General features: G+C 30.8%; 1 protein-coding gene across 1 annotated transcript; it reads left to right on the top strand.

Moving 5' to 3' along the window:
- The first annotated feature begins 2000 nt into the window (after positions 1-2000).
- On the top strand, positions 2001-21552 carry LOC143237659 (wee1-like protein kinase 2). Its single transcript, XM_076477154.1, has 10 exons — positions 2001-2840; positions 8721-8805; positions 10685-10854; positions 11911-12032; positions 13192-13338; positions 15611-15730; positions 16373-16518; positions 17060-17167; positions 19112-19257; positions 19905-21552. The coding sequence occupies exons 1-10, from the start codon at positions 2140-2142 to the stop codon at positions 20026-20028; spliced, it is 1869 nt and encodes a 622-aa protein (XP_076333269.1). The 5' UTR covers positions 2001-2139; the 3' UTR covers positions 20029-21552.
- Positions 21553-21861: the final 309 nt, after the last annotated feature.

The following is a 21861-nucleotide window of genomic DNA, read 5'->3' on the forward strand; positions in this document are numbered from 1 at the left end:
CAACAAGCGTTTGCTTGTTGAAAAACTTATCTCTGATGGTTAGTTTCATTGAACTCGACTTCCGAGAACCCTGAAGCTTAACTAAAAGAGAAAAATCATTGAGCTCCAACTGGTGGTCCAAGTATTCGTATGTAACAAGGCAGAGGGAATGAAACATCTTCTCGCTCCTAGTATTAGTGCACGTAGACGGTCCTTTTCTTTCAACTAACTCATCCAAACATCTACAGGAAGTCCTCACTCTTCATGGCTGTTCCTCTAATTTTTCACGATCTTTTATATTATGATATAAGCAATATGGAAATATCCGATGATCCTCCAATTAAATCTAAAGCAACCTACCATAAGCTGCATTTAATTTTACATTTATTTACTGTCGAAATTAACAAATTAGACAAGACATGAATTCTTAGAAGAATGCTGACTCAAACCTTAATGCTGCATGTATTTCCTAATATTTACATCAACTTTGTCTTTCGTCATCTAACGGTAAGATACATACGTAATTGTACACAGATAAATACTCGGAACTTACCAGCTGTTTTAACGCAAAGCTACACAGTAAACTATCTGCGCTCCATCCATTGTGGAAGTTAAACCCCGGATTTTAAAATTTCAAGTACGTCAGCCTGCCGCTGACCCACCGAGGGGCGCTTAACAGCTACATCAGAGACAGTTCTTATGTTCGGATGAAATGTTTAATTAATACCTAAATGTTTTACTTATCTTAAGTCTCCACTTTTGCTATAAACATTTAATTTTCCATTTTAAAACACAAGAAATGGTTATTTTACTCACTTACGTACCTTCAATCTAATAGTTCTATTTCACAATTTGAAGTTCATTGTATATTTACTTTTAAATATACAAGTATCGTATCTAATTAAAACAGGTACGTTTGAGAAAGCAAGATTGCACGGATTTTTTTACGAAACTTAGTGACGTATCTTTTTTGTACACAGTCTTAAAATATATATAAACTTAGACTGTTGACTTTTTGCTTATTGGGAACATAGTTTTTGAATACTGTATCACAATTCTATTTTCACTCAGTGCCACTTCATCATTTAAACCGTACGTTTTGAAACACATCTAACACATGTATCCGTTTTTATCTTTAAAATATTTCGCTACTATACTTAATGCAGCGTAAGAAAAGCAAATATCACATACAGTGATACTGGAAATTAAAAAACAAACAAACCTAAAACCAAGTACCTATAATCAATAAGTTGATTCCTTTAATGCCATGTTATGTTCTAACTAATACTAAACCTTTCAGTGTGTTTGCCTTGGCTCAGAAGAATGACTCACGTAAGAAATGTTGTAAATATATCAATCACAGTTCACTGGTTGCATAAAATCACTTATAAGTGAAAACTAAAATGAAACTAGTAAAACAGTTAACTTTACAATGTAACCCAGTACAGCTCTCTCTAAAATACAACATTTGCTGGTCTCCATCATAAAAAAAACTTCCAATTTTCCAGTTTTTAAAATGCTGTTTTTCTTATTTTAAACTGTACTTTTAGATGTGCATGAATCTTTAAAGTGCATATGTTCACAAAATTGGATTTAATTCAGAACATATTTACTTATAAGAAACTTCTCGAAGTAAACGTTAGTTTTCACCACTTTTTGTCTCACAACCTTGATTTTTATTTATTTTTGATATTAAAGGTACTATGCTCAGAAATGACTCAGTCAATAATCGCTTGCCCTTGGAACCTAGTGGGAGCGATAAGTTGCCATTGACGTCAATCTATTACATACACGTCATTGTATGCTACATTCTCCTATTGGTTCAAACTGACAGAATTGTAGCTGTTACTAGGCTCTGTTTATAACAATTACACCCGCTATCTTCAATATGATTGGTCAAACTTAATCTCGCGTCACCTGGCGCTATTTTCATATTACAATCTTATATCTACGGTTTATTTATTGCCTGCTTAACAATGGAAGAGGGGTATTTGTAACAATAAATTTTATTAGAATTAGAAATAATACATTTACATATTTGAAGTCAGTGTAACAAAGTGTTGTGGCATATGCAATAATTTGCAACAGAAATTAGTTGTCATCGCATTTAAACATCTAATATTGCGACCACTTCCAAATACGATAATTACGGAAGAAAACATGCGTGATCAAGACACTCGCTTGGTTCAGGAGCTCGTCTATCAGACAATCGCTAACCTTGAAGATTCTTCGTACAGTCCGAAGTTAAACATTGTGGATGCAACAAAACTTGTTGGAACTGATGCTGACGAAGACATGACAGATTTGTCCTCTGATTCTTTGCGAGAAAATGAACATAAACATGAAAATAACTTGGTAATTAATACTGCACATAATTCACCTTTGGGCTTCAGAAATAGAATTGATTCTCGAAGAACACTCGGCAGGCGGACAAAAGACATTTCAAATTACATGTATCTAAATTCAACTTCAGTCTCGTGTCCCGGCATCAGAACGCTAGTAAGTTCCAGTCACGTGCTTCATTATAAAGGAGTCCGTGCATTGAGTTTATTTGAATCTCCGCAGACGCCGAAAACTTTATCAGAGAGAACGGAATGTTCTATCTCATCCTTAGAAACTCAGAACCGCAGGGGTCCTACACGCAATAGGTTATGGACAGGTTCTACGTGCAGAACACCACGTTTGGGATTAACTTTTGACAGTACTACAAGTAGTGAAGTTGAAACTTTAGCAAATACGACAAAAAGTAGTGTTAAATCTCAAGGCCCTACTGCAAATATTAATCCATTTACACCAACGGGTATGATGTTAGAAGCCCGAACTAAGAAAAGAAGAAAAGAAAACTGTCGTAGCATTATTAAGTAAGGGTTACTTTCTCACTCAATTTCTAGCACTAACAGCATCACGATTTTAATTAACAATTTTATAGCTAACTCAAATCTGATATTAATGTTGAGTGTATTTTTCAAGTTGGTGTAACACAGTTACGGTGTAATATACATATGCGTAGTATTTTCTAGCAATTTTTCAGCCAAGAAATCTATAGCTAGAGTAAATGTCATTAAAATGTATTTGGCAGTTGGGTAGACCATATTTAAGTTTTTATTTTGTAATTTCGAGTTCGGTTCATATTGTAGCTTTAAGTTTCCCTGACGCTTAATATTACTACTGTTTTACTATAGTATAGATAATAGTAGTTGTAGCGCTATTGTGTTCCTTAGCACTAGTATTGTTACAAGTGACTTCAGTATTAGGCTTACTGCTTAAATACTTGTGCTTATGTCATGAAGTTTTAATTTATAGTTTTATTTTAAGAAGCTGCTTTGTACAAATTTTAGAACTGTTATTAATACTAAACACAAAAGCAAAAACTACTTTCTTTGTTGGTTGAAAATTTGTAAATATTGACAAAGAAAAGCAAGTTTTTATTGTAGGAGAGTTTTTAAGTTTTATATAAATTCAAAGAAACAGCATATTTACGAAAATAAACATTTGCTGTGTAAATCAAATAACATAAATGAAAACTGAATTAAAACATTTACAATATTCAGTTACGAGAATTAGAAAAACTGAAATTCTTCCCAGATTTGATTTTTTTAATTACCGTAATATTTCATAAAAAGTTTGGGACATGGAATTTCTTATATGAAACTAATGTAATTGTTATAATTATTTTTTGCAGTAATTTAACTTATGTTTGTTTCATGAACTGCTATAAACAACTTTATACTAAATTTTAACTACCTTCTCTGTTCTTCATTTTTTGTGAGTTGCTTTATTTCAACTTATAAAACTTATAAATAGAACGCTCATTGCAACTATATCATATTATATACACTGTTATAAATACCGTTATTACACCTTATTGTTTACGCATAGTTGTATTAAGTAAAGCTACATACGTGCAGTTTTATTAAATAAAGTTACGTCTGCGCGAGTTTATTTGTCTAATCGTATTTTTTTTTTTCCAAGTAGATCAGGATTTATTGATCTAACACATAATCTATGAAAGACATTGTAGTGTAAATGTTTGAAATGATAGAATAAGGAAAACTGAAGCGAAAGACGTGAAAACTGCTGCAACTGTTTTACGAGACGCGGCTGGTACAATAAGTTATATCAGTTGAAGAAAACTGTGAAAAAAGGTATTACTTTAACGATGGATAATAGCGTCCAAAGATTATTAGCATATAGTGCTTACCTAATACAGTTGAAGAACTGGGATAGACTTATAACAAACTTAGTAAGGAAATGGGACCTAGGTGTTTAAATTAATATGTCCTAACGATCAATTCCACTATTCGTTGATAAAAGAATATCCTAAGAGTTGGTGGTAGGTGGTGATGACTAGCTGCCTTCCCCGTAGTCTTACACTGCTAAATTAGGGACAGCTAGCGCAGATAGCCTTCGTGTAGCTTTTCACGAAATTCAAAACAAAATATAAAATTCAGAGTTATAAACACCTAGTGTTTGGGGTTTACACCAGTATGTATGTTAATACTATCATTAAGTACTTTAAATATACCTTTAAAAAACACTTTTCTTCAAAACATATTTATGACAGTTATCAAAATAGAAAGTATGTTGTGGCATATAACAAAGCTGATAAAAATAAAGACATAAGTGTAAGTATTTTTGTTATAATAGAAAACAACCTATTAACATATATATTTTGATGTACGACAGTATATTAAGACAGTGTATTAATAATAATTCATCTGTGTTGATATAATGACATCCTGTTGATTATCTTTATAAATGTTCTTGAAGAAGTTTTCTGAAATATTTCCCATTTAGAATTAATAATAATTTTAACATATTATAACAGAATGATTTGAAGCCTTTCTAACCTAAGAAACAAAAGAAAAGGTAAAACAAAATAAGTTGATAATAATAATAAAATAACAACAAATTATATTGTTTCACATTGAAACTTAAATATAGCCCTTTATATGAGTATCCATGTACCAGTTCAACAGGCCTGGGATGACCAGGTGGTTGAGGCACTCAAATTGCAATTCGAGGATCACGGGTTCAAATCCTTCTCACACCAAACAAGGTTGCCCTTTCAGTCGTTAAGGCGTTATAACGTGATATACATACATTAATAGGTACAACTGCTAAGATAAAACATCTCTCTCTCTATATATAAAAAAATCCTTTTGAGTAAAATGATGTGATTGGCCCCAATTACATGACGTAATATAAGATCACCACATCAATCAGATTTGATGTACAGATTTTAAAAGTTAAAATATATTAGACTGTATTTATAGGCTCCTTCAAAATTTATTATTATTACATTATTAAGCTCTTAAATATATTTTAAACTGTTTTTTTATTCTCAGGTTTACATAATGTTACCTGTAAAGGTACCTTTTATTTCCAAAAAGTATCATTTGACACAAATTAATTTATTGTTTCAAGTTGAAGTTTTAAAGTGAGCTATCAGAATCCGATGTGTAAGAATAGTTGGTGACTGCTCTTTAGACAGAATACATGGACATATACCACACATATATATAGAAAGAGGATATTTGTAGTAACACTTGAAATATCAATATATTAGAACACAGGAGAGAAAAATTGATACAGTATTAGCTGATCTGTTTTATAGACGTCTTTTCAGACAATTTAGATATTAATACAACATTATAACTATCTTTATACCCATAAATTTATCTTTTCATCCCTAAAGAAGAGCAGGTGGAGTAATTATAATACATCTAACACTGATTTAAAATTTCAAAATTAGTTGATCATTACTGGTCAGTAAAAGTATCATTTGCTTAATTTTCATTGGTGTAATCACATTTTACTAATTGAAATAAATGTTAAAGACAGTGGTTCCCGTCCCGTCAAATAGCGTACTATATATTATTAAACAACTTTCCATTGCCGTTCATATTATAGAACGGCTCTATATGACTGCTCCGGAAACAGCTAAGACGTTTGAGGAGTGTTATGAAGAGAGCACGTGCCACGATGCGCAATTCCGATGCTGCGTTTAGTTTCTGACTTTGTGAAATCGATGCTTTACTGCAGAGCTTGAGAATTTCGCGGCACGTGCTGATGCTGGCAAGAGCGAGAGATTAGTTTCAGCTGCAGCTGTCCTCAGCTATTGAGAGAACAATATAGAGACGTGTCAGCTGGAGCTTTACGAAACGTCCGTTCAATCCACCGTCTTTGTTACTGCATTTACTGTCGTATCAGTACATCGGAACAAGTTATAAACTTTAGGTGAGGATCTCTTTTTTAATAGTAGAGATTCTAGAGTGAGAATGGCGTGATAATTTCACTCAAGAAACGAACAGGAGAATCCATTTATGCCAAATATCTATCGTGTCTACATCGCCTAAAATACCCCGAAGCTTATGAAAATAGTTTAACGTGTGGTTTTAACTTGAATAAAATAAATATATATATTAGATACTCTTTGCTTCAGCGGTGACCAATAATCTTTAAGCAGAGTTTCTCATAAGTTTTGTTATTTTGTTTATGTAAAATGGTCTTCATCCTGCCGGGCCTCTAAGGGGTAAGTTAACTTCGGGTTCACCCCCCCCCCTCCAGATGAACAGACTGCAGATAACCTATTTGTGTAGTAGCTTTGCGTTAAAAACAAACAAAACATTTATTCTGAACCGGGTGTACCACATCTGTCTCGAAATGTCCTCTCTCTTGTGTGTTTGTATATAATGAACGATGGCCTAAACAAGAAAAAAGAGAGGTTAGGGGAGGAAGTTCAACCATCTGAGAACTGATGCTTTGACAACGACCTTTTTTTGCGTGACTATGTTTTGAACTAAACTGAGAGGGTAAGATGTACAGCTGCGGTCTATTCGTCACTGTTTGCTATTTTATGTAATTATGAATTTCTACTCTGTTACGTATGGACGTAATTGTCAGAATTGAAAAAAGGGCAAATACAAATTAACATATTAAGGTACAAATCAATGTGTACGAGCAGTTTTGAAATGACTGTCTCACTGAAACCTAACACTGATAATCACAGACACAGTACAACATTATATCACATAAAAATATTTCACATATTGTTATTAACATCTTCTTGGAACATAAAACAACAACCAACGTTATACTTGGATCAAAACGTCTGCTAGGAACCGTTACTCATGGAATCAATTTTAAACCTTTGGTTTATCATCTTTTGCCACACGTCTTTACAGATTACGCTTCGCGTCCAGTTCATAAAAACATATTCTCCCTGAACTGTATGTAGATGTATTTTATTCGGGAAATTAGCTTTAATGTATCACGAGGAAACTAACGTTCAGCTATTAAACTGGAAGTGACATTTGTGGTGGTATTGTGGTAAAATAGCGTTTGTTAATACAATTATAAAAATCGCATTCGATTTTATATATGCGTATTGAAAATTTCTCAAGAGTTAGACCGCTAACCCTACTTATTTAGATACGCCTTAATTAATATAACACTGTTTGTTTGTTTAGAATTAAGCACGCAGCAACACAACGGGTTGTGCTCTGCGCACCACGGGTATCAAAACCCGGTTTTTAGCGGTGTGCCGCTGGGGGGGGGGTTCTAATTAATATAAGAACGAGAAGGCAACAGAGCAGGTAAGCTAATGGGAAGTTTATGGACTTAAAATGTTAAAATCTGGGGCTCGATTCTCCACTGTTGGTAGAGCGCAGTTAACCTGTTGTTGACAGAACACTTAATAGCCTATTGTGTAGCTTTGCCATTAAAACAATCGATATAATTTTTCCGTCTATCTAACCAAATATATATGAATTATTATATATATATATATAATGCGTATAATTTCAATTTTATTTTGTCAGCTAAGTTACTTTTTAAATACCTACACGTACCGTACTGGATATTTCATTGCTGTTGACCACTTAGTGGTTTAATATTCTATTAGATTACCACATTAGTACAGTCATAATTATCAAAATTGAAATGGTACTAAACAAATTTAACCGTAATCTACCTTTCTCATTCAAAACTATTGTTTGTATTTCCCCTATATTCTATTTATATTCATAGTTATAAAGTGTCGAATATGGCTACTGCCATCAGTGTGTTTATAATGTGTAATTTCGTAGTGATAACGGAGTGTTAAATTTGGCTACTGCTAACAATGTGCGTATGGTGTGTGATTTCGTAGTGACAAAGATGTGTTTAATTTAGCTTCTCCTATAAATGTTTCTGTAATCGCTGTGATTGTATTGGTTGTAGTACCGTGAACTTTTAGAAAATACGTGGAAGTTGTGAACTTTAGGAATCAGTTACGTTTTTTCTTCATGTATATATTGGATTGTACAACCGATCGCTCCCTTTTTGCGCAGTTTATGAGGCCATTGAACTGAACCGAGGTGTTTTGTGTGTAAAGGCATTTAACGATCTGTTTAGTCCATCGACGTGCAAGAAACGGCACGTGCCAGCTGGTTTCTTTTTTGTTGCTACTTATAGGCACGTGCAAGTAGGAAGGCACAAAAGACGTCAATGACAGCTGGTCGATGACGTTACGAGGAAAGTGTCAATGTTTGGCCGCCTCCTAGTACAACGAGTTCCTCGTTTAGTTGAAATTAAACAAGAATTGGGTCAGAAAAAATAAATTATTGAGTACATGCAAATAAATAAATAAATATTTTTGACTTGAGAATCAGTTTTATTAATACGTTTCCAGCAAACTGGAATTTTGTGCATTTTTAAACTCATGGCAAGTAATAAAACAATTATTTTTCTTTTTACAGAAGCATATTTAACAAAAGTATGGATGAAATTAGTGAAGAAGACAGTGGTGCTGATAACGATGATGAAGATGCCGTGCCTACAAAGGTGCATTTAAAAATTATTACATCTTCAGTTGTTACGTTTGATTTTAAAAAAAAAACACAGTCTTTTTACATTTACAGTTTCACAGAGTTTTTTATTTACGTTATAACAATTCTATAAAGTAATTTGCTTTTTGTCATCTCGTGGTGAGACAGCGATAAGGCTTCGGGTTTACAGCGCTAAAATCAGGAGTTCGATTTCCCCTCGGTAGACACAATGGTTTTGCTCTTAGAAAACACAGTTCTTGTCATCAATATGTATATATATATTAGATGTACCTCCACAGTGTCGCCGAAAGTGTTCTGTTTTAAGAGAAAATAAAGCCAAAATTAAAAGTAACAAATATTTCTATATGTTGCCATTGAAGTTCATATGCATTACTATGTTGTAGTCTTTGGCCTATCCAGAAATTTAAAAAGGGAGGGCAAGCCTCAACATTCATATTTGCAAATAATTTATATTTATTTTTATAATATTTAAACTCTGTTATTTCCTTTATATTAGTTAGATGAATGTTACAGCATGAACACTTTTAAGTGTGAGATATGTGATTCTGAGTTATTAGCTGAAGGTAAGTATGGACAGAATTTACCATGATATATGCAAGACGAATCAGTAGGTTTGTTTAGAAAATAATTACAAATTTCAGGCTCAGTGCAGATAGAATTTACCTGAAAATAACTCACTAAATATAATAATCAAGTTTATTTAGGAAATAATTACAATTTACAGACGTAGTTACTGAGACGGCTTAGCATGGCCAGATGGTTAGGGCGTTCGACTCGCAATCTGAGGGTCGAGAGATTGAATCCCTGTCATATGGAACATGCCTGCCCTTTCAGCTGTGTGGACGTTATTAACGTAGGGTCAATCCCAGTATTCGTTGGTGAAAGAGTAACCTAAGAGTTGGCGATGGGTGGTGACGATTAGCTGCCTTCCCTCTAGTCTTGCACTGCTAAGTGAGGGGATAGCTAGTGCAATAGCCCTCGTGTAGTTTCGCGCGAAATTCAAAAAGCAAAACCAGTTACTGAGGTATTCCAACGAGTTCAAACTTGTGAAAAGACAATTCTTGAATGATTTGCTAACAATGAATTCAGACTTCAGTAAAAGCTAAGTCGTCTATTCCCACGCGAAAACTCATCTCTAATTTGATTAAGAGTGAAATCATGGTTGACATAAAGCAACGCTAGTCTGTTCAATATTATTTCATTCATAGTGGTTTTCAGGTATGACTTAAACTATTTTAGAGTATTGAAGGGACGCTCATTGGAGGTATTACTAAAGTTGGAATATAGGAAACCATAAATACAGTTTTGATTGAGCTAGATGTAAGCTGAACGTAAAGAACATAAAAATGTGAAAATTTATATAGCGAAATTAGGAATTTAAAGAAAAAACTGATGAAAAAAATGACCCGAAGGGGGAGGCCATACGACCATGTCCCGGCTATGCTAGAAATTGTAGTTTACGGAGTGTATAATTCTTTTTGTGATTTACGGTATGGACATATTTTACTGACGTCATGACAGGGCAAGTTACAACGTTGAGGGCCCTTTGTGTGATATCATTTATTGTTACTGAGTGACAGACAATACGCTATTGTATAGAGGTGTGAGTGGTGAAAGTAGGTTGTCCCTCCGAATTGCCTTTGGCTCCCTATCGGGGAAATGAGCTTAACTCAGTTTCAGTGTTTTTAGTAGAAATTACTAAAATATTCGTTTAAAGAAGTTTTTCAGTAGTGTATCTTATGCCAAAAAGTTTTTATTGTCTCCTACCTGTGTGGATTTATATACTTCTATATTTTTGGCTCACAGCTTAATCAAATTTGCCATTTTGAAATGGTAAATAAACTGAAGTGAAATTATAACCTGTTGTTTTGCAGATGATCAATCTTTCATATATAAACACGTACCGTTACAATACAGAGTTTCTAGAGCTTTGTCAGATTGGCTGTGGAGAGTTTGGTAGTGTTTATAAATGTATTAATCGCCTAGATGGGTGCGAATATGCCATCAAGAAGTCAAGAAATTCTGTAGAAGGTACTTTTGATAAGTAAGTATGGTATGCTGTTTACTTTTAATATTAGGTGGTAATAGAACTATAGATATAGAAGTAAAGTAATACTTAACAGATGCTACTCAAGATAACCTGTACAAAAATAACAGTTTTAGTAAACTTTACTGTGTTTTACTTGCATGGAAAATCAAAATTTTAATGCAGTATAGCTAATTCTTCAGCAGTAATAACTTAATATATGTCAAAACTTGCATTGATTTTTATATCTGTGTTATAAAAATAATGATAAAATTCAAAGGAATATTACATTTTCACAAAATAATAAAATTTGCTAATATTAACATATAAAAGTTTAAGAATGTATGATGCTTTATTAATATATATTACATAAATGTATATGTGTTATTGTGAAGCTGTTTGAAAAGATGGTGACAGAAACTGGTTGAATTCTTTTGGTGCTCTTTCCTTCTTTAATAATAAAACAAGGTATAATTAAACCAGAGGAGATATATTATTTCTAATATTGATAACTTTAAGAAAGACCAAAGTGTTTGTTTCACATAAAGTGTATTTTTACATGGTAATGAAAACCAAGTTTGATGTAGAAATGTGGTGAGTTAATGTACAGAATTATTTACTAATTTTGAATCCTATTACAGTGTGTACTTTGATAAATTATAGGTGTTTTGTTTAAATATTTAAACTGAGGATATTTTAGAAGATTTATGTAACTGTTATATATCCATGATATTCATGTCTGTGATGAACACTCAGTTTCTCATTTTTACCTGTCTTTTATCCAGGATTGTAAGTGTCACACAAATTTCAAAGAGGACATTCAAATTTATATCAAATTGTATTACATGTTGATTTTCATTTAATGCAATCCTAGAAGCAAAAATTATATATATATATAAATATATATATATGAAGAAAAACAGGTAAATTCCTTGTTTCTTAGGCTCTCAGAGTAAAACCATGCTTGGATCCAAGTATTTCTTGGATTACATATTTTCCTGAAGTTATACATTTTTTTTTGTAAAGATTCATATGAACTTGAGCATTTAGTCATAATTTCCTGTCTGTTCCCAGGAAAGTTGCTCTAAATGAAGTTTATGCTCACGCTGTCTTGGGTAAACATCCACATGTGGTACGTTACTACTCAGCCTGGACAGAGGACCAACATATGATTATACAAAATGAATACTGTAATGGTAAGACACAGTTATATTTCATTCCTACAAATGTTGATTTGTAAAAAAAATGTTTGGTTTGGGTTTTATTTTTTAAATCTTCTATTCTGCAGGAGAAAGCATGTTGTACAGATAACAAAAATAATTCAGATTGAAAAAAAAACAATTACTACGTCATTTCTTGGCATTTATAAAATTTACTTATAAGACTGACTTAGAAGTATTGTAATAAGACATTCTAAATTTTCCAGTCTACTGTCATTCAGATGTTTCCATGTGATTTTGATATTATTTAGCCAGCAACAAAAGAAGAATATTGGAATGTGAATTAAAAATAAATTAACACTACTAGCAGTGAATAATATTTAATATAAGATAATAATATCTAATAGAAGACAGTGAAAGTTAGACAAACTGAATGGAAATTATTTAATGTAAAATTTGTTTTATTGATATTAAAAACATTTTATAAGCATTTATTATTAATTAAAATTGTTTTAATTTTATAAACAGAGAAGCTTCTTATAGAAAAATTGTGTAATATTTAAATATGTGTTGTATTAATTAAATAATGCCTATTTATTTGTGTTTTATTCCCACAAAGAATAAGCACATTTAGATAGACAGTTGTGACATACTGGATGAATCATCAGAGTGCTTTTACTTAAAACAATAATTTAAAAAATCAACTAAAACTTGTTTTAAGTAATGTTCTATTAAGTCAGTCTAATAAACTGGTAAAGATAATCTTTTAGTTTACCGGTGATGAGAATGTTCTATATCCTACAAAAGAATACTGTATTATAAAGTTATACTTTAAGTTTTTGAGATGGTGTTTCAAATGATATTAAAATAAAAAGTACTAAAACATTAACTAAAAAAAACATTTTGATATATGGGTCATTCCATGCCAACTCACTCAGAAAAAAAACCTTTTGCAGTTCGTGTCACAGAATTTTCTTGAAAAAAATTCAAGCAAAAACTCCATTTTGATTTATTCAGCCATGCAAAATACTAAATCTGTACTGCATGGCTAAATAAATAAAAATGAAGTTTTTGCTCGAATGCTTTCAAGGAAATCTACGATACAAACTGGGAAGTCATAGGTGAGTTGGTGTGGAATGATCCATATATAGTGTAGCCATTATTAAAAAATAATCATGTACAATCATTTTTATAGGTGGTAGCTTGGCTGATGCTGTGACAGAGAACACAAGGTTAGGGCGACATTTCACTGAAGAAGAACTCACAAAGATCCTTCTTCATGTTGCTGAAGGATTAAAATACATTCACTCACAGGCCCTAGTCCACATGAATATAAAACCTGGTACTAACTTGTATGGATTCCAGTAGCTGGGCCTTACTTATTCAAAAACTGTATACTCTCTTTAAGGATGTTAAATTTAACTCTAATATTTCATAAGAAAGTATATTTGTGATGATAATAGAATTGAAACAGGTGAGTGGTTAGTAATAAAACAGTATTAAAAATGAGAAACAATCTACTCGTTCAAAATTTGTTGGAAAATTAAAGGGAAATAAAGAAATGAAGTAGGAAAGTTATAACTAATTAGACGATTGGTTGCAGTTTAAATTCAAATATTTAGGTAGAAAGTAAAAACAGCAGTTGTAGTTGAAAGCCAGAAGAAAGAAATCATCAATAGGTTTACTCTAAAATATTTCAGAAACGGTTTAACATAACATTAATTCTTCTTTGATCTCGAATGTCAGTGTGAAACTTTTTCAATAAATATATGTTGTTTTCTTGTGTTCATACATGCATAGTATTGGAAATATCTATGGAAATACATACATAAAAGTCATAAACAATGAATAATTATAACTAATTAACTTTTTATTAGTGCAAAACATTATTACAGAAAATACAAAATAAAAGTGAATACATTGTACAGTGTACTAGGATTTTTATTTGCTATAAACAAAACAGTACACCTTGTTTTTAATGCTACCATAATGTAAGTATATGTAATTGTGAAGCGCTGCTGAAAGTATCGTGTATTACTTTAAACAATTGAGCTAATTTGTTTGCCATTTCACTTTCCCAATTTTTTATATATGTCCATAAAGAATTCATTATATTCACAGCAGAACTTTGTGCAGGTCAAGCTGAGGTTAAAGGTGTTTCATCAGTCTTTAACACATATCATTTTAACTCATTTATTGTATGCTTGGAATACTGCTGGAAGATAAAACACTGCTCAACAGGTCTTAATGGCATGACATAAAGGATAACAATTTTCTGTTAGAAATCAGGATGCCATAAGTTTTGTCTAGATCTCCAACATTTGCACTTTAGCAAGATTTCTATTGGATAGTCACATGTCATGTAAAGATCATAACTTGAGTTACGTTACACCACTTTACATGAGTTTGAACTTTCTATTTTCACCTATTTTATTATCAATGTTAAGAGTTTCACATACCCATTGTTAGTTTACATTCAGCTACTATTGAAAGAAGAAGTGACAATCTGTCATAAAAGTTAGTTTTCTTCAGTCAAGAATTTGATTTTTACACAGTTGCATGGGTGTGAGAATTCTGTTTTTAGGTTCGATAAGAGCTACTTAAGAGTATAAACAAACAGCAAGTAACTGTACTCTTGTGTGATTTATTTTCATGTACCAGAAAGGAAGCAGTCTCATAATATTGCATTTTATATCAATGCTTTTTTACTGCTTCTATAACTGTTTACAGTACAGTATGTACATAAATACACTTATTTCAAGAATTTTGAAATTTATGATTTTAAAAGGATTCAGGAGATAGAATTAGATAATTGTTAGTTTAAATGGTTTAGTACTAGACTACCATCAAGGCAAGTTGATTAAATCCCTTTAAACAGAAAGTATACCTTTCTTATTGTTATTCTATGGTGCTATATTATTTACCATGTTTCATAATGTTTGTATTCTATTACAAGAATTAAAGTCAGTCCAAAATTGTGTGGTAGTTTTTTATTAATTATAATTGATCATGTAATGACTGATAGGTAGATTTTAGCCTAATTAATTTCATGCTTTTTTTCTTTCATGGCTAGCCAAGTTTGATTCTCTGCAGAGATACCACTTAAATACCAATTTTTTTAAATATAAAGGATGATATGAGATATTTAATTTTAGAACATTTTACTCACTGTAGGGTTTTTTATTCCTGATAATTCAGTATGTGATGCCCCAGTAGCACAGAGGTATGTCTGCAGACTTTCAATGCTAGAAACTGGGTTTTGATACCTGTGGTGGGCAAAGCACAGATAGCCTGTTGTGTAGCTTTGTGCTTAATTACAAATAAACAGTATGTGATGTAGAAACTGACACTTAATAATTAGTTTCTTTTGGATGAATATTTGGAATAAATCACTTTTATGTTGTTTATTTATGCCCCTTTGGGGCATGTCATGATAAAATGGACTAGTATTATTTTTAAGTTGATAATCATTTATTAGACTTCCAATGAAGTTTTTTTCTACTTTGTAATTTAGAAGTTCCTAAAATCTAGATTACCATAATAACTTATAGTGAGCAAGTTAATTATCTTGTTAAAACAAAGTGAGACCTAATGTGTATTGTGTCATGCTATAGGTAATATATTCATTTCAAGAAATATTAAATCAGTGCCTACAACGTCCAGAGGAGGAGATTCTTCAGATGATGGTTTTGAGGATGATGACAATGATGAAGAAGAGGTCACATATAAAATAGGTAAAGATCAAGTGATTCAGTTTGAGTAGCTAACAGAAATGATGGCAATAATTATTTTGATAAATAATTATAGTTAGTTTAATTTTGTTACTTAATATTAAGAGGATAATTGTTTAACCTCATAGAGGAGCACTGATAATTATTTCTCCGTTTGATTATTAAATGAAAATCTGATTAAAAGTTTATGAATATCTATATTTTTGTAACATCACTTAAAACAACTGTGAATATTCTGATCTTCAAATTAATATTGCTTTACAAATAAATAATATACTTTCAGGCATTGGTAAGTCTGATGACCTACACTGAGATTATTATTTTCCTTTAGCCTATCAATAATAAGGTACTACTTTAATTCTTCCAAAACTAAGAACATGCTGCCAATGGATAGATATTTTATCTGTGACTAAGATTTTAATACCAGTTTTTATGTTTTACGTAAAATGTTCTGAAATTGTCTTTGGCCATTTTTATTTCCTGAAATCATTAAGATAATTAGAAAATATAAATACTACTTTATGTCTTTGAAGTTTCAGAATTATTATAATTTTTGTTTTGTGTGACTGAAAGCACTCTGCTCTAAATGTATTGTTATTGATAGGTAAGTTACAACACTAATATCATAATGATTACACCAACTAGGGAATCTGGGGCATGTGACCTCAACTGCAAATCCTCAAGTAGAAGAAGGATATTGTCAGTACTTACCAACAGAAATCTTGCACAAAGATTACAGTTTCTTACCCAAAGCAGATATTTTTGCCCTTGGTCTCACTATTTTTGAAGCAGTAAGTAATTTGTATATTCGATAATGCATAGTTAGAAAACAAAACTCAAGGAAAACAGTACAACTGAACTGAAGTAATCTTATAATGAACTGTTAAGTATTCCACACTTGAAAAGCTATTAATTTGTTATGTATTACAGAAATGATTAAAATTGAAAACAAAAGCATAACTGTTTATTTTAAAATTAATTTCTTTAATAAAACAATATTGATATTTTAATTTTTCCTACAACAGTTATTAACTAAATACAATATTCATTTTGCCATAGTTTAGTCTGGTTTATATTTGCATATTTTTAGTTTGTGTGAATTTTTTATGCACTTATCAAATAACAGAAGCATAAGTTACAAAAACACCTATTTTGCATAGTTGGGGTATTTTATAAATATGTCGAAGAAGTTGATTAATTTAGAGCTAATTGTTAAAAGTGCTCTTATTTAGTAATTTTAAGTTTTTAATTTTGTTTTAGTCATAATAGTAAAACTAAATATAACATTGAAGAACATAATGATGATTTAAGAAATTTAATTTTGCTAAATAGGCTGGAGGTGGCCCCTTGCCAAAGAATGGAGAAGCTTGGCATTTGATCAGAGGAGGTTACCTGCCCACTCTGAACCATTGTTCTTATGAATTTAATAAACTATTAATGGTAAGTGTTCTGTGTCTGGTACAAGTACACTCTCTGTAAAATGAAGTTCTGTATTAATATTTGTAAAATACATATCCATGTCTCAGTGTCGAAACAATGGCCATAAGTAATGTTGGTAGCTCAGAGACTTCCCAGATGGTCATATCTGGATAACAATGAGAAGGTCATAGTTCTTCAACAAGCACTAATCCAGATGGAAAATTAAAGACAATCAATCAGTATGAGGAAATAAAGCACAGAAATTACTTGTGCTAAATTAAACCAAGTTTGACCTTCTACAAATGTTTCTTCCATTTTAGTGTGTGTTCATGACCTGTTAATTAAAAGTCATACAATATAAATTTGGTTGCTTTTTAATTAAGATTTTATGAAAGTAACAAACAACATAAACAGGTGATAAATTATTATACTAGGGATCAACGTTTAACATTGAAAAACAAAAGATGTTTTAATGAAAGTTTCCCCTCCAGTGTGTCAATGGTAAGTTTATAAACTTATAATGATAAAAACTTCCAAGTTTGGTTCTCCCCAATGGACATTGTTTAGTTAATCTATTGCATCTACTTACAATAAGAAAACAACAATGCTAATAAAAGGAAGTTAACAACAACAACAAGAGGTTGTTGAATGCGTGTGATGAGTTTAGTTAAAATATGAATTTGATTAAGTAATTTACAGCTTAAGTAATATCTTTGAGGAATCACGAAAGGTTTTCATGTTTTTCCTTTAATTTATATGAAAGTCTACCATGAGTGAAACATGTTGGTTGTTCTAAGCATTATAGACAAATAGTACTGAATAAGAGACTTTGAAAGTGTTGTACCCATATAAATAACGTGCCTTGTAATTTGAATTGGATGATGCACTTTCATCTTCTTTCTTCACATCAGTGTGGAATGATGATGTGTAAAGTTTGTCTGGAAACTTAAATATCTGATAGGTTTTTGTATTTTATTTACTGAAAAACCTGTTATGTGGGTACTGATTGACTCTTACTGGGAGAGGATCCTGTTATGTTTTTTTATATATCTAAATTTTATCTGGATATTATTAATTTCTGTTCTCTGAATTTAATTCAATGTTGACTTTTACTTCATAACATATAACGTGTATATATATAGCTTCTTTTAATTTTTGTTTCTCTGTTAAATTAATACAGAAGTTGTCCCTGTAACTATTTTCTCAATTCTTTACTAAATACCTATTCTTGGGGATACTGGAAAATGTCTCATCAATATGCAATAATGGAATAAATGTAGACTGTTTTAATATTTATAAAATTTTAATATTTTGGTTTTATTAATGAAGGCTGCTGATTATTAGAATATGTAACAATTGTTAATTTACTACATACTTGCCAAGTATTAGATTTTAATTCTAAAATCTGGAGTTTGACTTCCCACAATTTACAAAGTGCAGAAAGCCCATCATGTAGCTCTGCATTAAGACAACAGCAGCAATCAGCTACTCAAGCAAGAGTGGCATGAAACATGTAAAAAAGGACATGTTAAACACATGTACATCACAAATACTATAAAGACTTTCAGAGAAAAGTTAGTAATTTGTAGTCAGAAATGTATAGGTACAGAATTGAACAAATTTAACAAAAATAAAAATTTGTAACTTGCATTTTGGTGTAAAGTGCTTTCTCTTCATCAGATATATGCCTTGGTGTGTAACTGATTTTTGACCATTGTCTGGATGTTCTGTGGTACATTTTCCTTAAGTAGAACCATTTTTTTGGTAATTTACTTTGCTGTTTAACTTTAACATTAACTCTCTCTAGTTTTCATAAAACAATTTGTATTTACAGTGTAGCTTCTAGTGCAATAACCTGTTAGTGATAAGTAAGTTACAAGCAGTGTTAAATGTGTGACAGGGGCAATTGTGTAATTTTTTTTTTTTAATGGATAAAGATTGAATCTTGGATTATATTTGTTTCAGCAAATGATCCAAAATGACCCAGAGTCAAGACCTCCAGCTGCTGGATTAATTCATCATCCTGTTGCAGTATCTCATGCTAACAAAACAAAATCTCAGCTCAGAAAAGAGCTTAATGCAGAAAAGTTTAAAAATGAGCTTCTTTCTAGGTAAGTAAGTTTTATGATAAATATATGAAAGAACCTGTCTTTCTGTCCTTGAAAAACTTGTAGTCATACCATTAGAAAGGAACTTAGTTAGCCTTTACTTTTAAAAGTAAAATAGCAAAGAATTAGCAAAAATTTGATTTATAAAATCTTTTATTAAATACAAATCATTTTTGGATAAGGACATTTAATTGAATGAAATATCAGTATACGATGACCTTCCAATCATTATTTATGTCAACTTTACAATTTAATGCAATATAAATACAAATACATGCTACAAAAGACAATAAAATTGTATGTCTATAGTTTATTATAACATACATTTTTATGTGTGTATTAGATACTAATAATTTGGTTACCAGCTTACTTTAATGTATGAACGTTTAATTTTTATGGTACCAATTTTTATTTAATTTTTAATCACAGTATAAGCCCATAAATAATATGCATGTGTGGATATTGGCTATTCTAGTTAGAGGGATTGTATTATTAATATTTTTCATTAATTAATAGTACATATATCTTGTAAGGTATAGAAAATACAGTAATGTCAGTGTAGTGCTTGAGATTATTAAAATTTTATACATTTTTTGTGGTAACAGCTGTATATCAACTGTGATTTTAAGAGAATGAACTGTTTGTTCCAGACAACTGCAAGAAGCTGCAAGATGCCTACAAGGGATCCTATTGAAACCATCAATTGGTGAGACCAGAGCCAATAGGGTTGTCAAAAAGAAACTCACTCAAAGCAAGAGTACAACTAAGTTCTAATGATCATCTGAGCATTATTTTGTGAAGTTAACATGGAAGACATAGTGCTGTTTTCATACTTTGTATAAAAGAAAAAAAAAAGGTTGCAAGCTGAATATGGGGTATTTCCATATACAGTGAATATATTTTTGGTATTTATCATCAACTAAATTAATCAGTAGTTAATTATCTTCAACTTTTCATCACTTTAAAATTTCTTTTCTGTTGTGAACTTTGTAACCTTTAATATGTAACTGTGTACTTACCAAGACTGATTTGTTCCTTCATGGAATAATTGAAAGACTAGTGACCTAATAAGATAATATAGAATATGCCATCTGTTGTTAAAAACACTAAATTCAAATTTAAGTTAATTAGTTTGATAAAATAATTAAAACAAGTTACAGCAAAATAAAAATATTCTTTTTGTAGCCATGGAACAATATAATCACACTGAAATTAGTTACTGACACAACTATTGTATAACAATTTATTCTTTTCCAACTCACAACTGTTTGACCATACCCGTAGACTAAAGATGCAGTCAACTTAAATTATGGACAAACGAATAGTCATAAGTATGTATTTTTAAGTACAATAAATTTGTAAACAGTACATAAAATCTGTTTAACTTATGTTTACCTGGCTGTTACATTTCCTTTAAAGTATGTCATTTAATATAAAAACAAACTTGTGTATTAAGATTCAAGTATACTGTACTTGTGTTTTGTCTCTAAAATATTCTTATTTCATATAAATCAAATAAACTATTGGTAGAAGTGAAATTTACATTGGATATGTGTTTTAGCATAAAACTTCCGAAATTATATATTCAGTTTTTGAAAAATCAGCCTATAGTTTCTATCCAGAAAAAATTAACAAAAACATATGTATCATTTCACATTAAAAATTTGGTCATTTTACTTTAACAGAAAAGCTATATATATTATTTATTTAATGCACTGTTTTGTAGTTGATTGCTCTGGAGATGATGGACTTCATTTATTTTTTTTTATTTATAATAATTAAAACTTAAACATATTTTATAATAAAGTATTTAGAAAGTTTTTAGGTTCAGCTACAAAATTTACAATTTGTTTTTAATCAAGAGATGTATGACCAGCTGCTAAGGGGAGTAGATTAGCACCAGTACAGGGTAATCTGTTTCTATGTTACCATGAACAATTTTTTATTAATGATTGTCCACAATTGTTTAAATCTGTGTATTATAGAATCATACAAAACACAACGTTATTATCCTCAAACGTAAAATAGTTTTTGATTATTTAACTAGTAAACATATAAATAAAAGATTTACAGTAGAACATTGATAAGAATACAACTTACCATTAAGTTGTATTAATTGAAAATAAAAATGGGACTTTTAGATGTGAAATATAATATAAAAGTTTTTATAGGCCTGTGAGAGATCTATTTTGGATTTATATTAACTTAATTGGGATCTTAGTTCATACAGCCTGTAAGTTAAATAATACCTTTACTGGTTTCATGAAATAATAACATTAAAAAAGTTTCTGATAAGAATGAAATTCCAAGTGTTTATTTTTTAACCACATTTAGGAGCAAACTTTTAAAGTTTGAAAACTACCTCAAATATTTATAAGGATATATCCATTATTTATTTAAAGTTATGTTAACCTCTGATATGTAGGATTGAAGATTTAATATAAAGATAAAATACTAAAATTACAGTAATACAATATTTTTTTATAAATATAACTTTAGATAAAACTCTAGTATCCAGAATTAGAGAACACACTCATTTTACAAAGCTACATTTATATTACAAAGTTCCAGTGACTAGTACTAGTTGGATGGGTTTTATAATGTAGA

Source organism: Tachypleus tridentatus, chromosome 13, assembly GCF_004210375.1.
Source record: "Tachypleus tridentatus isolate NWPU-2018 chromosome 13, ASM421037v1, whole genome shotgun sequence".
Classification (NCBI taxonomy): Eukaryota; Metazoa; Arthropoda; class Merostomata; order Xiphosura; family Limulidae; genus Tachypleus; species Tachypleus tridentatus.